The sequence below is a fragment of the Odocoileus virginianus genome, chromosome 1, assembly GCF_023699985.2.
Source record: "Odocoileus virginianus isolate 20LAN1187 ecotype Illinois chromosome 1, Ovbor_1.2, whole genome shotgun sequence".
Taxonomy (NCBI): domain Eukaryota; kingdom Metazoa; phylum Chordata; class Mammalia; order Artiodactyla; family Cervidae; genus Odocoileus; species Odocoileus virginianus.
The window spans coordinates 52,492,872-52,514,559 of record NC_069674.1 but is presented as its reverse complement, the minus strand read 5'-3'; the positions used below and the strand labels follow the sequence as shown (position 1 = coordinate 52,514,559).

General features: G+C 34.6%; 1 protein-coding gene and 1 long non-coding RNA gene across 7 annotated transcripts in view; one reads left to right on the top strand and one right to left on the bottom strand.

The window, feature by feature from the left end:
• NT5C3A (5'-nucleotidase, cytosolic IIIA) overlaps nt 1-21,688 on the top strand; it is a 40,082-nt gene that overhangs the window by 9,974 nt on the left and 8,420 nt on the right. The window contains exons 1-3 of one of the 5 annotated variants that reach the window (XM_020886054.2): nt 8,777-8,800; nt 15,070-15,124; nt 21,005-21,103. In XM_020886054.2, coding sequence (XP_020741713.1) covers nt 15,089-15,124; nt 21,005-21,103 — 135 coding nt within the window. In that variant the 5' untranslated portion in view covers nt 8,777-8,800; nt 15,070-15,088. Of the gene's footprint in view, nt 1-8,776; nt 8,801-11,057; nt 11,146-15,069; nt 15,125-21,004; nt 21,104-21,688 lie in introns of those variants that run through there. The other 4 variants (XM_020886052.2, XM_020886053.2, XM_070468359.1 and 1 more) reach the window with 4 other exon arrangements.
• LOC110132618 (uncharacterized) lies at nt 1,056-21,010 on the bottom strand. 2 transcript variants are annotated; one of them, XR_002312532.2, is made up of 3 exons: nt 12,892-21,010; nt 10,249-10,358; nt 1,056-1,782 (listed from the first exon to the last, which is right to left on the bottom strand). It is a non-coding gene; the product is annotated as an uncharacterized lncRNA (long non-coding RNA). The 2 variants fall into 2 exon arrangements; XR_011487934.1 differs by lacking the exon at nt 12,892-21,010 and adding an exon at nt 10,890-10,992.

Below are 21,688 nucleotides of genomic sequence, written 5' to 3'. Positions count from 1 at the left end.
CATGGCCTTGACGAGATGGACCTTTGTTGACAAAGTAATGTCTCTGCTTTTTAATATGCGGTCTAGATGTTCCCCCCTTAAAAAAAACAGTCGTCAGGGAACTCATGCAATTCTGCTTTTCTGCCAGCAGGTGGCAGACTTCCCCTCTCATGGCACAGTGCTTCATTTCTAAATTACCTTTCTTGTTAATGCACTTTTATGTTTGTTTACTCTTTGTTGCTTTAACCTGAAGTGAAGCAGAAGGTACCGCCCCACAAGGTGCCATTTTGGCGTGTGAAATCTTTGGCGTTGAAGGCAGTCAAGATGCAGCCGACTCAAGAAAAGCTTTTTACCTCCTCCTTACCTGCCTAAAAATTTAGGAGGGAGTCCTGTACCATGAGAGAGCTATTACCAAAGATCACAGTTTTCATCTGGGACATTTCCCTACATAGAGGGACAAATGTTTGCTTACCAAACGTTTGATCTTCCCCTCTTCCTGGGAATTGCCTTCCTCCCCTTTGAAGCCCCAGACCCCTGCCTTTTTCCCCTTAGCTCAGCATTGTGTAATATATAAGCCTTGATCAATTGCCTGGCTGTCTTTGGGGCTCATATCTTTGTGGGGGCTCTTGTAGCTACGAAGTTAATTTTTTCTGTTAATCTTTCTTTCTAGTATAGGGGGATCTCACAGGAACCTAGAAGGGTAGAGAGAAAATTATTTTTCCTCTCCTCCTAAAAACTATTAAGCTTTGAAATTTAAGCCAAGTAAGACAGTATTTTGCTCTTACAGATGTAAATGCCATTTGTCTCCTTTTTTCTGATTTATGTTCTCCATTTTCAAGGTGCTAATAGGTTACAGAGTTGTTTAGCAGTTGTTGGAGAGTTGCTCAATGTGTTTGGCAAGTTCCTGCTTGTAATTAGGTGGAAGTAGATGATCACAGGTTTAACATTATGTGGGTTCCTGCAAGATCCTTCCTGCCTCTATCTTCTTTGAAGACTTGTCATGGTACAGCCTTCTCATTTACCTTACCTCAGATGTCCTACTAGGAGTCTGGGTTCAAAGTAACACAATCAACAAAAATAATAATAGTTGTGTTATTATACAGTCTTCCCGCATAAACAGTTTGTCTGTTCATCTCAATTTCTCTCAGTCACACTTTTAGCATTCAGAGGGAATGAGACACTTGATAAATTTTAATACAGGGAGATAGGAAAAACTTGAGAACCTAGCCAAGCTTTATAGCATAGTGAAATGTTACAAAGAAGAAACCCACTGAAGTTCCCTAAGATAAAAAGGGACTACACCAACATTAGAACTGGGAATTAATTAGAAACTGCGTTGCATTTGGCTTAGTCTGGCACTGTCTTGTTATCTTGTATATCCAGGTAGTGCCAAACTATGTTTGCCACATGCTAGTTACTCAGTAAATGTTAATTCTTCTATCTTCTTCCTTCTATAAATAAACAAAGCTATTCTTTTCCCATCTTATTTTAGACATGATGTTTTCATATAGTATGTTCATACTAAGTAATGCATTTAAAAATTATCTCTAATTTTATTTGATAACAGTATTTTATTTGAGACCTCAGATTTGGAGGTAAAAACTGAATGGTTTTATCATGTCATACATCTTTCTCAGAGTTAAAAATATTAAAAAGAACGAGAGATATACAGCATTATGCCAAATTTTGAGCAACATCTTTTCATCTGCATTCCTGCTGTCATCTTTGTAGATGGTTCAGCTGGCCTGGGAAGCACACGTGGAGGATTGGCACATACCCTCGTGGCATTTTCGGTTAATTTCACTGTAATGTACAAGAAGCATGAGTCATTATAAAGGATAAAGCCACGTGCATTTGACTCGCTTTTGAGTCCCCTCTAGTGTACTTACAGCGAGCACAGAGCTTGATCGTTAACAGACTTAATTAACTCAGGGGGTCTGCACCATGTGTGGATCTCCAGTCACTTGATTCAGCTTTAGGGGAGTTTTGATGCTTGACTCGTGAATACCTGAATTATGATTAAGCTTTTTATAAGGAATTTCTCCATTTTAAAATGATTTGCCTATTTTATACTTAATCTCCCATTGATTCTTCCTCTTTTTATTTCTGAGATAGTATATGCTGATATAAAATTAGTATATCTAGATGAAGGGAAAAAATCTGCAATTTTAACCAACCAAAAAAGCCCGTATTTTCTTTTTTTTTTTTTTCTTCCATTTATTTTTATTTGTTGGAGGCTAATTACTTTACAACATTGCAGTGGTTTTTGTCATACATTGAAATGAATTAGCCATGGATTTACAGGTATTCCCCATCCCGGTCCCCCCTCCCACCTCCCTCTCCACCCCATCCCTCTGGGTCTTCCCAGTGCACCAGGCCTGAGCACTTGTCTCATGCATCCAACCTGGGCTGGTGATCTGTTTCACCCTAGATATACATGTTTCGATGCTGTTCTCTTGAAACATCCCGCCCTCGCCTTCTCCCACAGAGTCCACAAGTCTGTTCTATACATCTGAGTCTCTTTTTTCTTTTTTTGCATGTAAGGTTATCGTTACCATCTTTCTAAATTCCATATATATGTGTTAGTATACTGTAATGGTCTTTATCTTTCTGGCTTACTTCGCTCTGTATAATGGGTTCCAGTTTCACCCATCTCATTAGAACTGATTCAAACGAATTCTTTTTGATGGCTGAGTAATATTCCATGGTGTATATGTACCACAGCTTCCTCATCCATTCGTCTGCTGATGGGCATCTAGGTTGCTTCCATGACCTGGCTATTATAAACAGTGCTGCGATGAACATTGGGGTGCACGTGTCTCTTTCAGATCTGGTTTCCTCAGTGTGTATGCCTAGAAGTGGTATTGCTGGGTCATATGGCAGATCTATTTCCAGCTTTTTAAGGAATCTCCACACTGTTTTCCATAGTGGCTGTACTAATTTGCATTCCCACCAACAGTGTAAGAGGGTTCCCTTTTCTCCACACCCTCTCCAGCATTTATTGCTTGTAGACTTTTGGATAGCAGCCATCCTGACTGGTGTATAATGGTACCTCATTGTGGTTTTGATTTGCATTTCTCTGATAATGAGTGATGTTGAGCATCTTTTCATGTGTTTTTTTGCCATCCGTATGTCTTCCTTGGAGAAATGTCTGTTTAGTTCTTTGGCCCATTTTTTGATTGGGTCATTTATTTTTCTGGAGTTGAGCTGGAGGAGTTGCTTGTATATATTTGAGATTAATCCTTTGTCTGTTGCTTCATTTGCTATTATTTTCTCCCAATCTGAGGGCTGTCTTTTCACCTTACTTATAGTATCCTTTGTTGTGCAAAAGCTTTTAAGTTTCATTAGGTCCCATTTATTTTTGCTTTTGTTTCTAAAATTCTGGGGTGTAAAGCCCGTATTTTAGTAAATGTACTCCTTTCTCTTTCTATGCATATAACTGCTAAGTATCATTTTTCCCATCATACTATATAACATTGTTTTTTAAAAGATGATTCACTTGTTAATTTATTTCTTAATAACAAACTTACCTTTATTTTAATAACTATTTTATGTTACTTCGGTATTATATCATATATGAATATCATCAATTATTTAGCAAGTTCTTCATTGTTGAGCATTTAGCTTGTTTCTTATTTTCTATTATTATAAATAATGGATCAGTGAACATTCTTGTAGCATCTATGCATGTCCATGTCTGTTTGTTTAAATGGAATTGTTGGAGCAAAGCCTTTTGAATATGCTGCCAGGTTACCCTCTGGAAATGTTGTACCAATTTATACTTTCACCAGCAGTATATCTAAGTACCTAGCTCCATGTTTTCCTGGAAGTAGGTATCATTTTTTTCCTCATCTTTGCCAAATGATAGCTTTTTAAAAAAAATGTTTCTATTGCTTTTGAAGTTGAACCTTTAAAATAATTGACCATTTATTTTTTTCTTTGCTGAATCATCAGTTCTTTGTCTTGATTTGCAAGAATTTTTATAAAATGCTTTTGGCCACGAGAGTATGTTAGAAATACATTTTTCCAGTTTTTTTTTTTAATTTCACTTCCATTTTTGAGTAGCTAAATATGACCCTCCTTTTCATACCTTTGGACTAATTCCTTATAGAATGTTTTACTGACCTTAATTTGCACATAACTCCTCGTTTACACGTTATGACTTCATTTTATAGCCAGGGTAGGAAAATATAGCCTATTGTTTAGTTTGTATAGCTTACTCACTAGTTTATCCTCCCAGTCATAGAATGAGGAAGGCTACTGCAGAAAAAATAGTAAAGTATTATGATTTTGTCCCAATAGATAATTTTCATTTCACTTCATAAATATGACTTAACATATACTGCCCATTGCTTCTACAGAGGTGTATAGTAACATTATATACATTTTCTTTTATTTTGGAATATATGTTTTAAAAAATCTTTATTTTCTTCTAAGTATATTATTCATTACAGAAAATTTAGAAAATACCAAGAGTATATAGTCATTTGTGACCCTGTCATTTCTCTTTGATAACTATTAATTGATTTTTGGAATATATTTGGTTCAGTCATGTTAGATGGTTATTATATTAAATTTAGTTTGTTACTGGTTTATTATTTAAACTTTTATATGTTTATTCAAAGTGAAATTAGGTATGTTTTCTCTTTCTGTCTCTTTTTGAGAGACTTTTGTCTTAGAGTTTTATACTAGTTAGTTCAGAAAAGAAATTGGATAGTTATTTCACGTGTTATAGTTTATCTAGCATGGCGCTATCTGTTAAAGTTTGAAAGAGCTCAAAAATACAAAACTGACCACAAAGCTTTTTACAGGCCATTTTCTACCAAACTTATTTTTATAAGTTCTAATGAGCAAGTGTTCCACTGTTTGTTTTGTTTTGTTTTGGTTTGGTTTGGTTTGTTAAAGTATAGCTGACTTTAATGTGTTATTGTGTAATTAATTTAACACATAAACTAACCTGTTAGTTTCTCATGTACAGCTAGATGATTCAGATATATTTTTATAGATATCCTTTTTCAGATTCTTTTCTGTTACAGTTAATTACAAGATACTGAATATAGTTCCCTGTACTATACAGTAGGACCTTGTTTATTTTATACGTAGTGGCTTTTCTGCTACTCCCAAACTTCTGATTTATCCCTTCTCCCATCCGTTTCCCCTTTGACAACCATAAGTTTGGTTTCGTGTCACATATTTCATTATTGAATGTAATATATATTATCAAGAGGCTTCCCAGGTGGTGCAGTGGTAAAGAATTTGCCTGCCAACACAGGAGATGCAGGTTTGATCCCTAGGCTGGGAAGATCCCCTGGAGTAGGAGAAAGCAACCCACTCCAGTATTCTTGCCTGGAGAATTCCATGCACAGAGGAGCCTGTGGGACTGCAGTCCATGGCGTTGCAAAAGTCAGGCATGACTGAGCGACTGAGCACACACATGTTGTCAAAATTCTAAGATTAAGTTCTTTGGTTTGCTGTGTTGAGTTACTAACTATTCAAAGAAGTTTTGAAGGGGTTATATTTTGTTTTCTTCTACTTATACACTTCTAAAAACTCAGGTTATCAACCACTGATATCATCCATTTAATTTTAAATAATTCTTTGTTATAAGTTATTAGTTTATAAACTTGAATCTCTTTCAATAATTTTCTTCACTGTTTTCTTACCTTTTTACTTTTTAAATGAGTTTGTTTAACATAGCTAAAAGAAGGGATAGTAAGTTCAGTCTTTGTATTCTCCTTTAGGTGTACTGGATATAATACACCAATAACAAAAGCCATTAGTGGCATAACTGTTTCTTACCACTTTTAATATAACCCATACCAAACTAGTAATCCCAAGCAATGCTCTTTCCTTTCAACATATAGAATACCAACTGTGTGATGTGGAAAGAGTCCAAAATTAAAACAAAAGTTTTTCTTGCTGTTATATTTCAGGCGCAGAAATTTAGACATAATAAAACAGGGACATCAATTTCAGTGCTGAGCATATTGAATAATTACTACTATTAGTAGTACATTTGAGAGGAGAGGAAGGAAGAAAGACTTCCTTCATTTATGGTATTGTCTTACACCCAGTTTTCTTGAACTTGACCTACTTATTACAACATAAATGTCATTTCCTCTAAAGGAGTTTACAGAATTTATTACTTTTTAAGTGAAAAAATAAAAAGATATAGACTATGTTCAAGAACTTCATTTGAGTTTCTGAAAATTAAGTTACTCAATCCTAGATTGTTGCATAGAGTTTTTAAGAAATGCATTGAGACCAGACCCATAGGTTTTCCTCAGTTTGTGTATATGTGTGAAAATTCATAAATGCAGCAATAAACTGTCCTAACAGTCACCAAATAGGATATGTTTTTGAAATTACTTTAAATGAGAAAAAAACTTACAGGAAAATCTTTATTTACTGTTCATTTTCCCAGCATGTAATAGTTCATTATTTTCAGCTCTGTTTTTGCTCATTAAATATTTTAAACCATATTCATATAAACATTTATATCATTTATTTCAGTTTTATTTTGACAGTCACACTGTTGAAGTTAGTTGACTTTTTTTTTTTCAGAGAAGTTTTGATAGAAGTCAGATGCCTAGACAGGTGTTTTGCATGTTTAAAAAAATGGTCTTGCTGTTTACATCATACAACAATTAGCAGGAACAAGTTTTCCAAGAGTCCTTATAGAGAGGATTACATCTCATCTATGAATTGTCTTCCTTATATGACTTTATTGCTTGGTTTGGAATAACTTCCTAGGGTGTCAGTCAAGTTCAGGTTGAAGTTTAAAATTACTTTACATAGAGGAATGATAATTGGATTATGATAAACTGTAGTTAAGTCATAGGCTGGATTATTGAGAAATAACTGTATACTACAAGTTTTATGTGGGATTATGAAGTGGTTTTTTTCATATACAACTGTTAATTAATGCAATATCTTTATTCTCTTTACTCCCTGACCAAAGATTAAAAACAAAATCAATTAATAAGTTATTAAGATTTAAATGGATAGATTTTCTCTGGACTTTGTTTTTTTATTATTTCAAAACTTTTGATGGCAAAGTATGAAGTGATCATTTTTACCTTTTCAAGTTAATTGAAAATTGACAACATCTAAACATTGTAACAAGTTATTCAGAAGTACAAATGAATATCCCTTTCTATAGTGATAAAGACAGCCAGTTTCAGTGTTATAAGGAGAGAAAAATCTGCCAAATATTTGACTCCTGCATGATCCTTTGCTCTTTGATATATCAGTTTCAGGTTTAGAGTTTCATTAGGAGTGGTATGAGTAATTACTGTTTCTATGACAGTGAATAAAGAAACTCCCAGGCAACAAGGCCCAGTCATTGTGTCCAGAGATGAAAGTCCACTGTGTGCTGTTAAAAGAGTCTGCCTTTATGACTTCTATATGACTTCTTCCTGGATCTGTTAAATCTCCTCTCAAAAAAAAAAAAAAAGATCCTAGAGCTATTTGAAACAAAATTCATTTTCTTTCATTCAGTATTTTGCATCTGTCCTTCTTCGTTTTTCCTGGCGATTTTCAAAACATTGTTCTTATTGATACACATCTTTAGTCCTCTAATGTAAGTGTTATGCTTATATTATTGCCTAGAGACAGTGCTGATGTAGTAAGAAAAAAAAGTCTTCCAGCTCGTGTATGTAAGTAATAAATGACTTCTCCCAGACCTTAGATTCCTTATCTATAATGAAAAGGGAAGTATTATCTTTCTCTTAGGGTTTTACTGATTAAATTACACAGGCATACCTCGTTTTACTGCACTTTACATATTGCATTTTTTACAAATTCAAGTTTTTTGGCAATTCTGCATCAAACAAGTCTGTTGGCACCATTTTCCCAACAGCATTTACTCATGCAATGTCTCACATTTTGGTAGTTCTTGCAGTGTTTCAAACTTTTTCATTGTTACCATATCTGTTGTGGTCTGTAATCAGGGATCTTTGATGTTACTATTGCAAAAAAATTCTGACTTGGCTGGAGGCTCAGGTGATTAGCACTTTTTAGCAGTAAATTATTTTTAAATTAAGGTATATAAATTGTTTTTTTAGACATAGATGGACACCTCACCAGACATACAATCCCATCCCCATGGTGTATACTCACTTACTGGATGGAATTCAAAGGCAAACATTATCTCCTACATATGGTCAGGAATCAATACTCATATTTCGTCTCTTCTCTACTCTCCTTAGAGTAACAGGACAGAACACCATCAGAGCCAAAGCCTTCTATCTCTTCGAGACCAAAATACCCCTCTTGATAAGAAACTAGCCGTCTGTATTTTGTTTTGTTTTAGGGTCAACTGGCTGAATTCTCTGCTTTAGAAATATTCTTCAAAATAATCAATCCATGTGATGTTGACTGGTTCTGATTTTTTTTTAAACTTTCTTTTCTGATTATGGACATGATTGGTTCAACTACTATAACATTTTAATAAGCCATTTTCCCCCAAGGAACTCATTTATTTTATAAAACTCAGAAGATAAAAATGGCCCCTTGCTCCCATTACTGATGCTGTCTTGTGTGTTCTACTTTAGACTTTCCTGTGCTTATTTAAAGATTTTCCCCCCAAAATTGGACTCTGGCTCTCGATACTCTCATAACTCCTTTCACTCAATAATAGATCATGTATATCTCAGTGTATCTGTAAGTATTGATCTCACAGAGCAGTACTGTATATTGATTTACAGGCATGGGTTCTGAAGTCACAGAAGCCTGAGTTTGAGTCCATTTCTGCCATTTGCCAGCTATGAGGATAATAGTAGCACACACCTTCTCGGGTTATGAGATGAGATGAGACGAGGTATGTCAAGTGCTTCAAAGTGTCTGGCACTCAGTAAACATACAGTAGATTGTAACTGTTTATAGTAATCATCTTTGAGAACTGTATAATTTTTATGTGTATTCCACAATTTATTCACCTCCCTTGTGTCAATAAACATTTAGATACTGGGCATTTAGGGTGTTTACACTTTCCCAGTATTATCAAGCAACTCTGCCATACATATCCTTACAACTAAATCTTCATATACTGCCCTATTTCCTTAGGGTAAAGTCCTTAGGACATAAAATTGGTCTGTCAAAGGGAATGTGTATTTCTAAAGCTCTTAATAGTATTTCTAAATTCCTTTTCAACTCCACCATTTTTTATTGTTTTCCTTAGAGAAGATTCATCTGGAGTGATCTTTTATTTTTTTTTACTTTTAATTTTTTAATTTTTCCATTTATTTTTATTAGTTGGAGGCTAATTACTTTACAGTATTGTAGTGGTTTTTGCCATACATTGACATGAATCAGCCATGGATTTACATGTGTTCCTCATCCCGATCCCCCCTCCCGCCTCCCTCCCCATCCCATCCCTCTGGGTCTTCACAGTGCACCAGCCCTGAGCACCTGTCTCATGCATCCAGCCTGGGCTGGTGATCTGTTTCACCCTAGGAGAAGGCGAGGGTGGGATGTTCTGGAGTGATCTTTCAAAAAGATACCTTTAAAATTCTTGTCAGTGCTAACCATTTTAATATATTAAAGGACAGTTTAGTCAACACATCCATACACAGTACAGAGGTGTTTTCAGAATGGATCACCTAGTTGCCCTTGAGCCTCCATTGTTGTTGTGTAGTCGCTTAGGTTGTGTCTGACTCCTGCAGCCACTTGGACTGTAGCCCACTAGGCTCCTCTGTTCATGGGACTTCCCAGGCAAGAACACGGGTGTGGGTTGCCATTTCCTTCTCCAGGGGATCTGCCTGACCCAGGGATCAAACCTGTGTCTCCTGCATTGACAGGCGGGTTCTCTACCACTGAGCGATCAGGGAAGTCCTGAGCCTCCATTACTAGAATATAAAAGATTTTCCTCTAAGAGGAATATTATGTTGTCAGTCTTCTCATCTTATTAAAATAAGGTAGTAATGCCAAATTTTTAACATTTGGTAGATACCAAGTTTGGGTAATTTGTTAGTGGCCTTTTTTAAAAACAACTTTTAAATTTTTTGTATCATTTGTAGCACAGTGCTACTTCACAGTCTGATTACTGAAATGTTATGTTGGTTCAGTTTGCTTTGAGTATAGACAAGAAAAGGCTAGTATACAAATTTATTTACATGAGTGTAGCGTAGCCCTGTCCCTCATGATAAAGCTTCCCAGAGCCAGTAACAACTTATCTATCAGGCCCTGCCACACAGTATTAGCATATTTAATCCTACGACTTAGGTTAAAAACAAGACTGATTTCTCTTTAAAGGTTAAAAATATTTACCTTCACAACAGTTTGCTTTCATTTCCAGCAGGAAGGGAGCTTTTTCAGTTTTTCAACCATAAAAATTAATTTTCAATCTGTTCAGATTTTTTAATAGATCCGTGCATTGTCTTGTTGAAATTTACAGTGTAGGAAAATATGAAGAAAAACATAAAAATCACTTTAAATCCCACTACCCTGCAATGAAGATTGTTAACAACTTACCACACTTTAATGCAAATATTGTTTTTTACATGTCTTACATGAGCTAATCTTTTTAAAGCTGTAAAATACACATGACAGAGTTTACCATTTTACCTGTTTTTACGTGTACAGTTCAGTGGCATTAAGCGTATTGACATTGTTATGAAACCACCACCACTGCTGCCATCCATCTCCAGAACACTTCATCTTCCAAACTGAAACTCTGTACCTGTTGAGCAATAGCGCCCCGCTCTCCCCTCCCCCCAGCCCTGGCAAACAGGACCTCGTCTTTTGCACTTTGTATTAAAATATCATATTCGTACGGAGAAGCACACACACAAGTGAGCTGACAACTGAATCACATAATGAGGAAGAGGGTGTTTTCAAGTGTGAAAACTATTCAGGTTCCTCTTTTCTTTGCAGAGCAAGTTGGCAGTGCTCTAATAGTACAGATTTACCTTCTGTTTCTTAACTGCCACATTGTTTTCTCTGATCCAGTTCTGTAGACTGACTGGTGACGAGTGCAGAGCTAGCAAGCCTGTCACCAGAGCATAATAAAGCCCTGTGTGGTGACGCGTCACAGGACCGATTTTGCATGGAGCATGTTAGCCGAGGCTGCTGGGACCGCCCCCGGCTGCACCTTGTGCTATATTAGTGCTCCTCAGACAGGAAGAATTTTCTTTCGCTGCTGTAGCTTGTCCGGTTACCTTCAGGGTAAGTTCATATAAACAGTGAGTTTCTCTTGTTGAACTTCATCTGATTCTTAACTTGTTTCTGTGTCTTGTTGAAATTTTAGGCATTTAAAATCCAAATTAAGTAAATTAAAATAGAATGATCCCATGTAACACAAAACGTCTTTATAGTTTGCAAAGATATGAATATATGGAAAACCTTGCAGTGTCTTGGGTCTCAGAAATGCTAATTTGTAGGATCTAATTTTAAGAGCTTCTTGTTTCACACGTAGATGTTAGGAAAAAGCCATGTACCCTCAGAAATCTCTTTTCAGGGGAAGAAAAAATCCAATCTTGTTGTTCATTTAGTTGTTGTGTGACTCAGTTTTGCTGATAGCCACATGATTTGTGTACCTAGGATCAGGAACTTTTTATTATTGCTATTAATAAAGATAATTAATTTTTATTTTGTGCCTATAAGCTTTATCCAGGATATCATGGAATGGATTTATAATAGTTATGTTTTATAAATTGATAAAAGCTGGATTATAAAGGATTATAAAACACCATATGATGAAAATTAAGATTCAAACATACACATTACCATCGATTCAAACATATGTATTACTATAACAGCCTAGAATGTTGTGGTTAACTGAGATTTAAATAATTGAATTTGCCTTATTTTTTATAGTTAGCTAATGCAGCAGATCATTTCTTAAAGGTGGTTTACTTGGTTTTTATTGGCAGCCTGTATCCAAGCCCTACACCTCTGGATATTGTTTACTACCTATGCTGTTGTTGTAGGACAAATTGAAGGACAGAGTAACTCAAAAGTATTCTCAGGGTAATCAGTATAAATTATCTATTTTCCCTGTGCCTTGGTTTTCTTATCTTGAAAAACACTATTAGGCAGTAGGGCAGAGGAGGTGTGGAGGATAGATGAAGAAATTCTAAGCTCTGAAATTGTGTATTTTCATAAGTATCTATAAAATTCTGAGAAGCCACATTTTGCCATTTAAGAAAATTGGCACAAATTTCTGATTTTTAAATAACCTTTGAAATCTGTTTTCTTCTACCACCTTCTTTTACTCTCCTACCTTTTGCTATTCACTTTCATTTTGTTTTATGTTTGTATCAAGAGACAGTTTCACTTTCCAGTTTGTACTTTTTGTTGTTGCTATTTTTTTTTCCTGCTGCCTTGAAAATCTAATCAGGGAGAATTCTTTAAATGCCCTCCAAGAAACTGATTTTATAATGTTTTACAAATAATAAATTTATAGTTCGATCTTCCATGTGCTGATCACCCTAAGTGTTACTAAAAACCCAAGCTTAGGACAAGTAATGTATGTTGCCAGAGATATGCAGTAAGATTTTTAGGACTGTTGCTGATACCCTGTCCATATTGTAGTAATACATACCTTAATATAAGTAGTATACAGTTTATCATTCAAAATTTCATTACTTTATTGTATAGTTTAAATGTTTCTGAAAGTAGCATACTTAAAGCAGAATCACAGCTTTTTAAGCTAATAATATCAATAAATTTTAATATTTTTTCACTTTCCTATAAGACAGTCAAAAGGGCCTTTAAAAGTATTCAATTTGCATTCAGATAGATACTTTAAAACTGTATAAAGGCAAATCAAATTTTTCACTTGATACAGAAATTTTCATTGATGTATAAATAATTTCAAGGGGTAAAAATAATCATCTCAGAATGAAATACCACAATAGCTAAAACTTGTCAGTTCTCAAGTTTATGCTATTCAAGTGAAGTTCTTCTTACCTCTCGCTTCAGTCTTTAGCCTTGTCCTACATATTCCTTGTAACGAACACTGTTACAGTAGAGACCTCAAGCTCATAGCAAAAGAACACAAAGTAATTTTTTTTCCAGTATCCACATTTTCCAGTCCACATTTAAAGATTCCAAATACTTTGAAACTTCAAAACTTTCTTAGGAGTTCATAGTTCAAGGGTAATATTTTCTATATTTGAACAAGTCTTCTGCACTCGCTTTGTTTTTTTCAGCAACTCTTCTCTTGAAGCATCTGCAAGAGATGACTGCTGGCAAAGTAAGCCAGAACTTTATACACCAAGTATAGGTTTACAAGCCTATTGGTTTAAAAATACTCTGCCCTATTTTTCAGTGTCTTCCTTAGAGTACTGCCAGAATGCTGACATTTATACCTTAGTTGGTACACTTCTGTAATGATAGTGATTTTTCTATTAGGACTGTAGTATCACTTGTGTGAGATTATCTTTGAATAAGAATAAATTCTGAAAAAAAAAGAATAAATTCTGGTCAGATTGCCATTGAGGACTAGGAAGAATGAAATATTGTCACTTGAGATTTATGTAATATCTAGTAAGCTATTTAGGTTTGCTTCGTCCTAAAGTTGGCCTTTACTTATTATCAAATCAAATTTCTGATCACTCTTTGTTTAATTTGTATTTTGTTTAAATAAAATTAATGGAGATCATGAGAAAGATGATTAACTCTTTTACCTACTGACACTGGCTTTTTTTTTTTTTCCCCTTTCCTTTCCTACTGAACATGAATGAAAGCTCCCAAAAGAGCCATAGTTGAGGGTGGAGAGTGGAGAGGAACTGGGTCTGCTGGGCTACACCTAACCAAATATTTTAGATTCCCAGATAGTAAAATGTATTCTTCACTGCTTGAATTGTTTCTTTTAGGTTTTTCAAATGTGTCAGACTATGTGATTTTTTTAAAAAAAAGCTTCACTGTACTTTTTTCACCTTCTCTTTCTTCTTTTTCAAGCTAATAAAATGGTTTTATTTAAATAGTGCCTTCTGAGAAATCTAGAAACCCTTTTCAGATATTAAACATTGAAGAAAAGCCATAAGCATTTCATAGTTTATATTTTGGATTCCGTAAATGAAGAAACAGACTTGCCAGGCAATTTCAATGACAATATTTTTCACATGTGAAAAAATGAAGGTATCCTACTATTTAAGTATTATTTATCAACTCTAAGATGCCATCAATTATAAGATCATCAACCTACTAGCAGCCCTTCTGAGAGGGGTGGGAAACACTTTTTCAAGTAAGATATTTCCCAATTTTATGTACTTTAAGTGGAATAGGGAAAGGGTTTTAGAATTTGAGAATTTTTTTATATGTGCTACACGTTTTAATTATAAAGAACATTCATCTAATGTTCAACTTCTGTTACCAGAGTCTAAGAAAAAGTCAGTTTTTTCCTCTCAGCTAACTTACCCTGTTTAAATAGTGCTTTCATTATAAAATTTTGCTTACCTAGAATAAAGTGAAAGTAGAGTCATTTGAGGAACAAAAATAAATAATTTTCCTTAAGATTTATACTGCAAAAATGAAACTTAGTATAATAAGATGTCTTACCCAAAACCCTTAAATCATCATTCAGTTAAACACTATCACTTACCTATTTTGTGCCAGATACTATGCTAGATTCAAACACAAGTCAAATCTTAGTCACAGCATTTCACAAAATTAAAGATTTTCATATGAAAAAGTTGAAGAATAAATCTGACTTCTGTGGATTATGTTTCTCCTTACATTCTGTTTGTATATTTCCTCACTGATTCAGGATTAATAATGCATGATTTTCCCACAAACTTCATCCTTACATGTAGAGAAGATGTTGATAAAGTGCTCATGCAATAAAACATTTTTTTCCAAATATATACTTCACTTTAACTCTTTATTCAAATCTTATTAAACCATATAAGTTCTTATAGGAGAGCTGCAAGTTCTCCGTACAAAATTTTTAGCCCAAAACTTTGTGAGATAGAGTAAAATCTTTGCTGAGCTTCTTAGGAAAGAAAAAAGCTGCCTTCAGTAACTTAGTATTTCAGTCAAACCAAAAGTGTATTAATTAACATACAGGAAGAGCCTGAAATGTCCGTGTGTCACATGTACCTTTTTTCTCTCTCTTTTACTGTGACATCACCTGGGAAAATCCAGAAGATTGGATAATCAAGAAATGCTTAATCAAGATTCTGCTGTACAGGTGAAAATGGTGGGTATTTGACTATTTCCAGTTCCATTTATTAATGGTGACTCTGCACCACTTTTACCTCTGTCTTTAATCAGATAATTAATTAAGGGACTGTAACTTTACACAGATCTTTCTTCACAATGTTAGACACACAACAGAACTTCAAATACTTGTTGAATTGAATTTCCTTGGAATTTTTTTTGCTTGAAATATAATGTGCATTAAAATGTTTTTCAGCAGATAAAATGATTACCCCATTCCTTTTTTGTGCTAAATTTTCCTTGCTCAGTAACAGCACAGTTACATCATACAACATGAGATCTTTTATCTTAGGCCTCTGAATTAAAATGACAAGTATTTAACTAATTTTTAAAAACTTTTTGAACATCAGTAGCTTTCATTGCATTATAGACATTAGGATGAGGTAGGGAAAATACAGGCTTTGACTTCAGAAGTGGCTTCAGATCTTAACTCAGTCCTTATTAGCAGTGACATCCTTGAATGAAGGCAACCATCTCACCTTTAAGAAATGCACATGAAACCTCCAGCCTCCTATTGTCCTTATTCATATCTTTTCCCAGCTTTATTAAGATGTAATTAACCAATAAAATTATAAGATATTTAAAGTGTCCAATGTGATTATTTGATATGAGTATACATTGTGAAAGTTTACCCCCTTTAGTTACTGTATCCATGACCTCACAAACATACCTTTTTTTTTTTTTCGGAGAATATTTGAGATCTACCTTTGGAGTAAATTTCAATTTTATAATAATAATAATCACCAGGTTATACATTATATCCTTTGACCTTATTCATCTTATAATTGAAATGTACTCATACATATTTAATGAAAAAGTATCTATATAAAGTACTTAAAAGCACATGGTATGCACCCAGTGAATGTCAATCCTCCTACATTAGTGTTTTATGTAAGTAGGATTTATTTGTAAATGTGGGGGAAATTATGTCCATCCTTATTCAGTCACAAAATTTTAAAAATCACTATTTCTTTCTCTCTTTTAAAGAGGACAGCTGCCCCATTATCTCCTTCTATTTTCTCTTTCTGTTCTTTTTGTTCTTCCTTTTCTCTATTTTTTCATGCTTTTTCTTTCTAATTTTCTTTTTTTGGTTTGAACCTATAAACCAGAACTTAGCATGCAAGCAGCTTTGTGTCACCATTAGTAAATCTCTTGTTTCATTTAACTTTCCTCATCCAATGTGTGATGGGAGGTTAAAATTTACTCAGAGTGCTGATTAAGCTTGTCAGCAGTGTACTTAGAGCTCTTAGGATGAAGCATATGAAATTGATGATTCTTTAATACATGAAATAACAGTCCAATGTTGGCAGTTTTATATGGTTCAGTCTAATACTTGAACATGACCTTTGCATCCATTGCATGATTGGCATTTGATTTATTGATACTGAGCATAAATATCTCTGAATTAAGTCAGTCTAAACTCATTTTCTTGCTTGAGTTGATTTTGTTTTTTTCCGAAAATGAATACAAGTGATATAAAAAATCCTACCGTATAATTTGTTGTTGCCAGGGTCCTAGAACCTTCTACCATGTGTCTCCTTTAGAAGCAAGTTGCAGTGTAGTTGGGGCTTCCCTGATACCTTCCCTGATACCAGCTCAGCTGGTAAAGAATCCACCTGCAATGCAGGAGACCCCAGTTCGATTCCTGGGTCAGGAAGATCCCCTGGAGGAGGGCATGGTAACCCACTCCAGTATTCTTGCCTGGCGAATCCCCATGGACAGAGGAGCCTGGCGGGCTACGGCCCACGGGGTTGCAGAGTGGAGCGCAAGTGAGAGGCTAGGCACAGCACAGCATAGCCCAGCAGTGCCGTTAACTTACAAAGCACTGTGGGAGGAAAACAAGCCTTTTGAGATGATACATGTTTAAATAATTTTTATTACAGTCTGAATTTGTATACTTTTTACCTTTGGTGTGCTCTTCTAAAAAACTGATAACGTCTTTTTAAGTTGCCAGCTGTACCCTCAAGTTCTAGAAAAACAGAGCAATTTGTCCTTTTCCCACATTAGACCCTGTACTTTGACTCCTCCCATCTCAGCACACCCAAGTCCTGCTTCTCTCCAGAAGCCCAGCTCCATGGGTCTCCCTCCTTTGACCCCAGCAGAAGTAATCTTAGTTTCTCCTGTTTCTCTTGTATTGTATACGGACATCTTGACAATGTTTTTATTATTTGGATTACTTGTATTACCGTCCATGGTAGAGAAGATGCATTTGAGTATAAGATGTATATCTCACTCAAACTCCTGTATCTCTTACAGGGCTGCTTAAGAATGCCTTACACGTAATGACTATATGGTAAATGAAGGGAAGAATCTCGCCTACACTACTTTAATGTGGAGACAGTCCAGATATGTGGTAGGCAGGAGAGATGGCTATCAGTCAAATTTAGCAGTGCTTAATCTTCAAAATAAAGCAAGAATCATCTAGGTGTGTCAATGAAAAAAATGTACCAGTCTGCATAGGTGGCTTTAAAAATCTATACTTTTTATGTCGTCACACAAAAATTGTACTGCCCACTCCTTTGTACCCGTAATAAAGACTTCTGTTTGTACTATATTTGACCATTGGAAAACAAAAGAAAAATATTTCCACTGAGAGCTTCAGACAGAGGTTCTTAAGTAATTGAAACTTATTGTTATGTGAGCTATGTTTAGAAATACACAGGTAGACATCATTAGGACAGTTCTGTGACTACCAGGCAGTATATTGTCTCAGTATACCCACAAGATAATATCAAATAATCTAATCAAATAATCACATTATTTGCTCACAAGTACTGTAAACAAAACTGTATAACTTTGAAATCAATTTCTTTAGAAATCATGCCTTCTGAATGTGGAAGTAGACTAGTAATTAGGAGGTCATTTCATCTGTACAAGTACAGTATATTTAAGATTAGCCAGAATAAGTATATTTTAGGTTTTCCTTAGTTATCTTTAGCATTGATTCAGCTTAGGCTCTCGTCAGCCAGAATACCCTGATTCTTGTCAGGAAAGCTTTGCTCCTTCTCCAGCATTTTACATTATGACCTTATAAAATGAATTTGTTTTCTTTTGGTCATAAATGATGGAAATTTTTAGTCTCTTATTATTTTTCATAGCATTGTATTATAATCAAACTGGGAAGTTTTCAAACAATTTAAAATAACTTGCCCTTCAAATTTCAAGTATCATTATTTTATGTACCACCAAACAGGTGGGTGTATTGTGTCCAAGAGGACTGTGAGGGAGGGATTTGAGGGGCTAACAGAAGTATGTGACGTGTGATGAAGTGCATACTCCTGTAGTCTGCTTCATAATGTTCTGATACTCTGACATTCACTGATATATTTCATACAGTAAATTCTATTTCTTAGGCTGTATTCTAAAATATTTGAGTAAAATGTCTAGATGTCTAATGTCTCAAGTTTTTGAGAAGTATTCATCATATACTTCAGTAATATATGTGTACTGTGAAAAGGGGAGATATGGTATTTTACTGTATAATCCAAGGCAAATATAATTTTTATATTTCTTACACCTGTGTCCTCACCCCTCTTGTGTTCTCTGGGAACAGTAGCTGCCCTTTCATCTGTCTTTATCACTCTTATTTCACTGTGGTACTGTTTGGGTGTTCACTACTACTGAAAATGAATGGTTATATGTTGTGCAGAAGCAGGAATATGAACGCCTCTAGCCACTGGTTCTCTTTATTTTCACTGTAAAATAAACCAATCTAATAGTTGATAGCCTAGCAGAAACCAGCCTAATGAGAAGTTTAAATATGGCTTTTTAAAATCAAATGTATTGTAGGATGTGATTTGCTTGAGGCAGGACATCTTCCTTAGCATGGACATACTAAAACAAAATGTCTCATTTTTTTGGGTGAAAATAGAGTAAGTGACATATACCCTCTGTTGCTTTCAGTAATGGGTTAGTTATTGAATAAAGCATATGCTGTTTATTATGCATCTGCCAGTTAAGGCAGATGTAAGAGCAGAATTTGATTAGGGGATCAATTTACTTGCTAAGGTATTTGTAAGGGAGCATCAGAAGTGACAGCAGTAATTCCTAAAATTCAACAGGAAAACAGTATGAGCATCGTATCCCTAGCTTCTTATGTCTGACAAAGTAGACACATGGTAAGTATTTATAAAACAAATAGTGGGTGTTAGTGAATGAAAAAAAAGGAATATAGGAGCAAGTGCCTATTGATTTTTCTCATCTGTTTAAAAAATCACAATAAAATAAATAGTGATTTATTTCAGTTCAGCTCAGTCGTGTCCAACTCTTTGCAGCCTCATGAACTGCAGCACACCAGGCTTCCCTGTCCATCACCAGCTCCCGGAGCTTGCTCAGACTCATGTCCATCGAGTCGGTGATGCCATCTAACCATTTCATCCTCTGTTGTCTCCTCCTCCTCCTGACTTCAGTCTTTCCCAGCATCAGGGTCTTTTCCAAGGAGTTAGTTCTTCGCATCAGGTGGCCAAAATTTTGGAGTTTCAGTTTCAGCATCAGTCCTTCCAATGAATATTCAGGACAGATTTCCTTTAGGATTGACTGGTTTGATCTCCTTGTGTTTATTTAGATGATTTAAATAACCTTTTTTCTTTTGAAACACCTTAAAGCCCATTTAAGTTAAAAGGATCACTGTATGAAGGTTAATTGTATTGCAGGTTATCCCCCTACCCTATTTAAAAAATATGGCTTTTTGAAATTAAGTGTATTATAAATTCAGGTCTTTCATTCATGGAGAAAAATTTAATGTTCCTACTTCTGTTTCCTGTCCACTTCTGTATTCATCCTCCAATCTCAGGAAGACATGTTAACTTTTTTCTGATTATCTGATTTTGTCCATTATATAGGGACAGCATGGGACCTGACAGATTTACCTGGTCAGATTCTCTTATAGCAGAGATACAAGGCCTGGGGAATTTTTCATAACTGTGTCCATAACACACATGAAATATGTTAATATTGAAGATAACACACATATAATAATAGAATATAAAATAAAGTTTACTGGATACAAGCCACTGTAGAATCTTAATTTGAGGTTCAGTTATTGTCTTTTTTTACTTGGAGCTGACTATTAAATGATTCATAGTTTCCTTCCCCCAGTCCTCTTTGTGCTATAAGAGTACCATGCTGGTGCTAATTTTACTCTGATCAGTTTCATTCTCTCTGTGATATGGTAGAAAAAATAAGCTATTTACATAACGTTAAACTGTTGAGCAAAACTAAAGCCTGCATAAACCAGCCTAAGTAGCAGCCTCAGCCCAGGTGGCCTGATATTTAGTAGTAATCTTAATTTGGAATAAATCCATTGTAAAATTTATGTCAAGATTAATGAAGTTTTGGGGGGTATAGTACAATAAAGGAGTAAAGATCTTAAAGTAGCCTTTCAAATTAAATACATTGATATTAATTTCAGAAAGCCAGATGCAAAAGTATATAAAGTGAATGAGATAAACTATGTGCATATACATGCATGTTGCAGTCATAGAATTGAAAATAATGAAAAACATTAAAACACTTGTTTAGCTTTGGGCAGTAGAATTACAGGCAATTTTTCTTTTTTATACTTCTGTTTTTTTCTGTTGTGAACATGCATGACTTTTATAATTAGAAAAATTGCATTTTATGATAATGTATTTAAAATGTAGTTTTGTCTTAATCTTCTAGATGGAAATAACTGATGTGCTTTAAAATTTTTTGGCTATATAAATGGCAATTTGTTATGGTGGTTTGCTTTTTTTAAAATAATGCCTCGACATTTTTACATCTTTAAATAATATAAGCTTTTTATATTACTCTGCTTGGTATCAAAGAAACCTGGGGAAAAAGAAATTTAAAATAGTTAATTCATTTCTTTGATTCTTAGATGCCAGAAATCCAGAAAAGTTCAGTTCACATCAAGAACCCATCAAGAGTAGAAGAAATTATCTGTGGTCTTATCAAAGGAGGAGCTGCTAAACTTCAGGTGAATCATTATCAAGAAGCCTTTAGCATTAAATCTCTATTTTTCATGTTCAAGCAGACTCATTCATTTTATGTCTTGCTACAATCTGAATAAAGAAAGCTTAGATAGACAAGCTTTGCCTGTCCTTTTGGAATGTAAAATCTAAGAGATGTATCTGGAATTGGTCTAAAATATGCAGAATACCCCACTGGAAACAAACAAAAGTTAATAACCTTGAAATAATTTTAGCTTTTCTTTAATATTAAGTGCTCAGCTAACTAGTGCTATGCATTAAGTATTAAACCATCTTAAGTAAATTAACAATATGATTAATAATCTTTAAATTGTGGACAGTTTCAAGGTGTTCTTTTAATATAATAAATCATAGTAGTCAAAGTAATGTGTAACTATTAGGAGATAGCTAATTTTTCCAATTCTTTTTTTAAAGGAATGTTTTACATGTAAGTTAAATAATCTGGATAGTCACTAAAAACTTATTCCCTTTTTTAAACATTTCTGAAAAAAATATTTAGCCCAGTCTCCTAAGTTTCAAGAGCTGGTAAACTATTGCTGTGTATCATTCATTCATTCATTGTTTAGTTTATT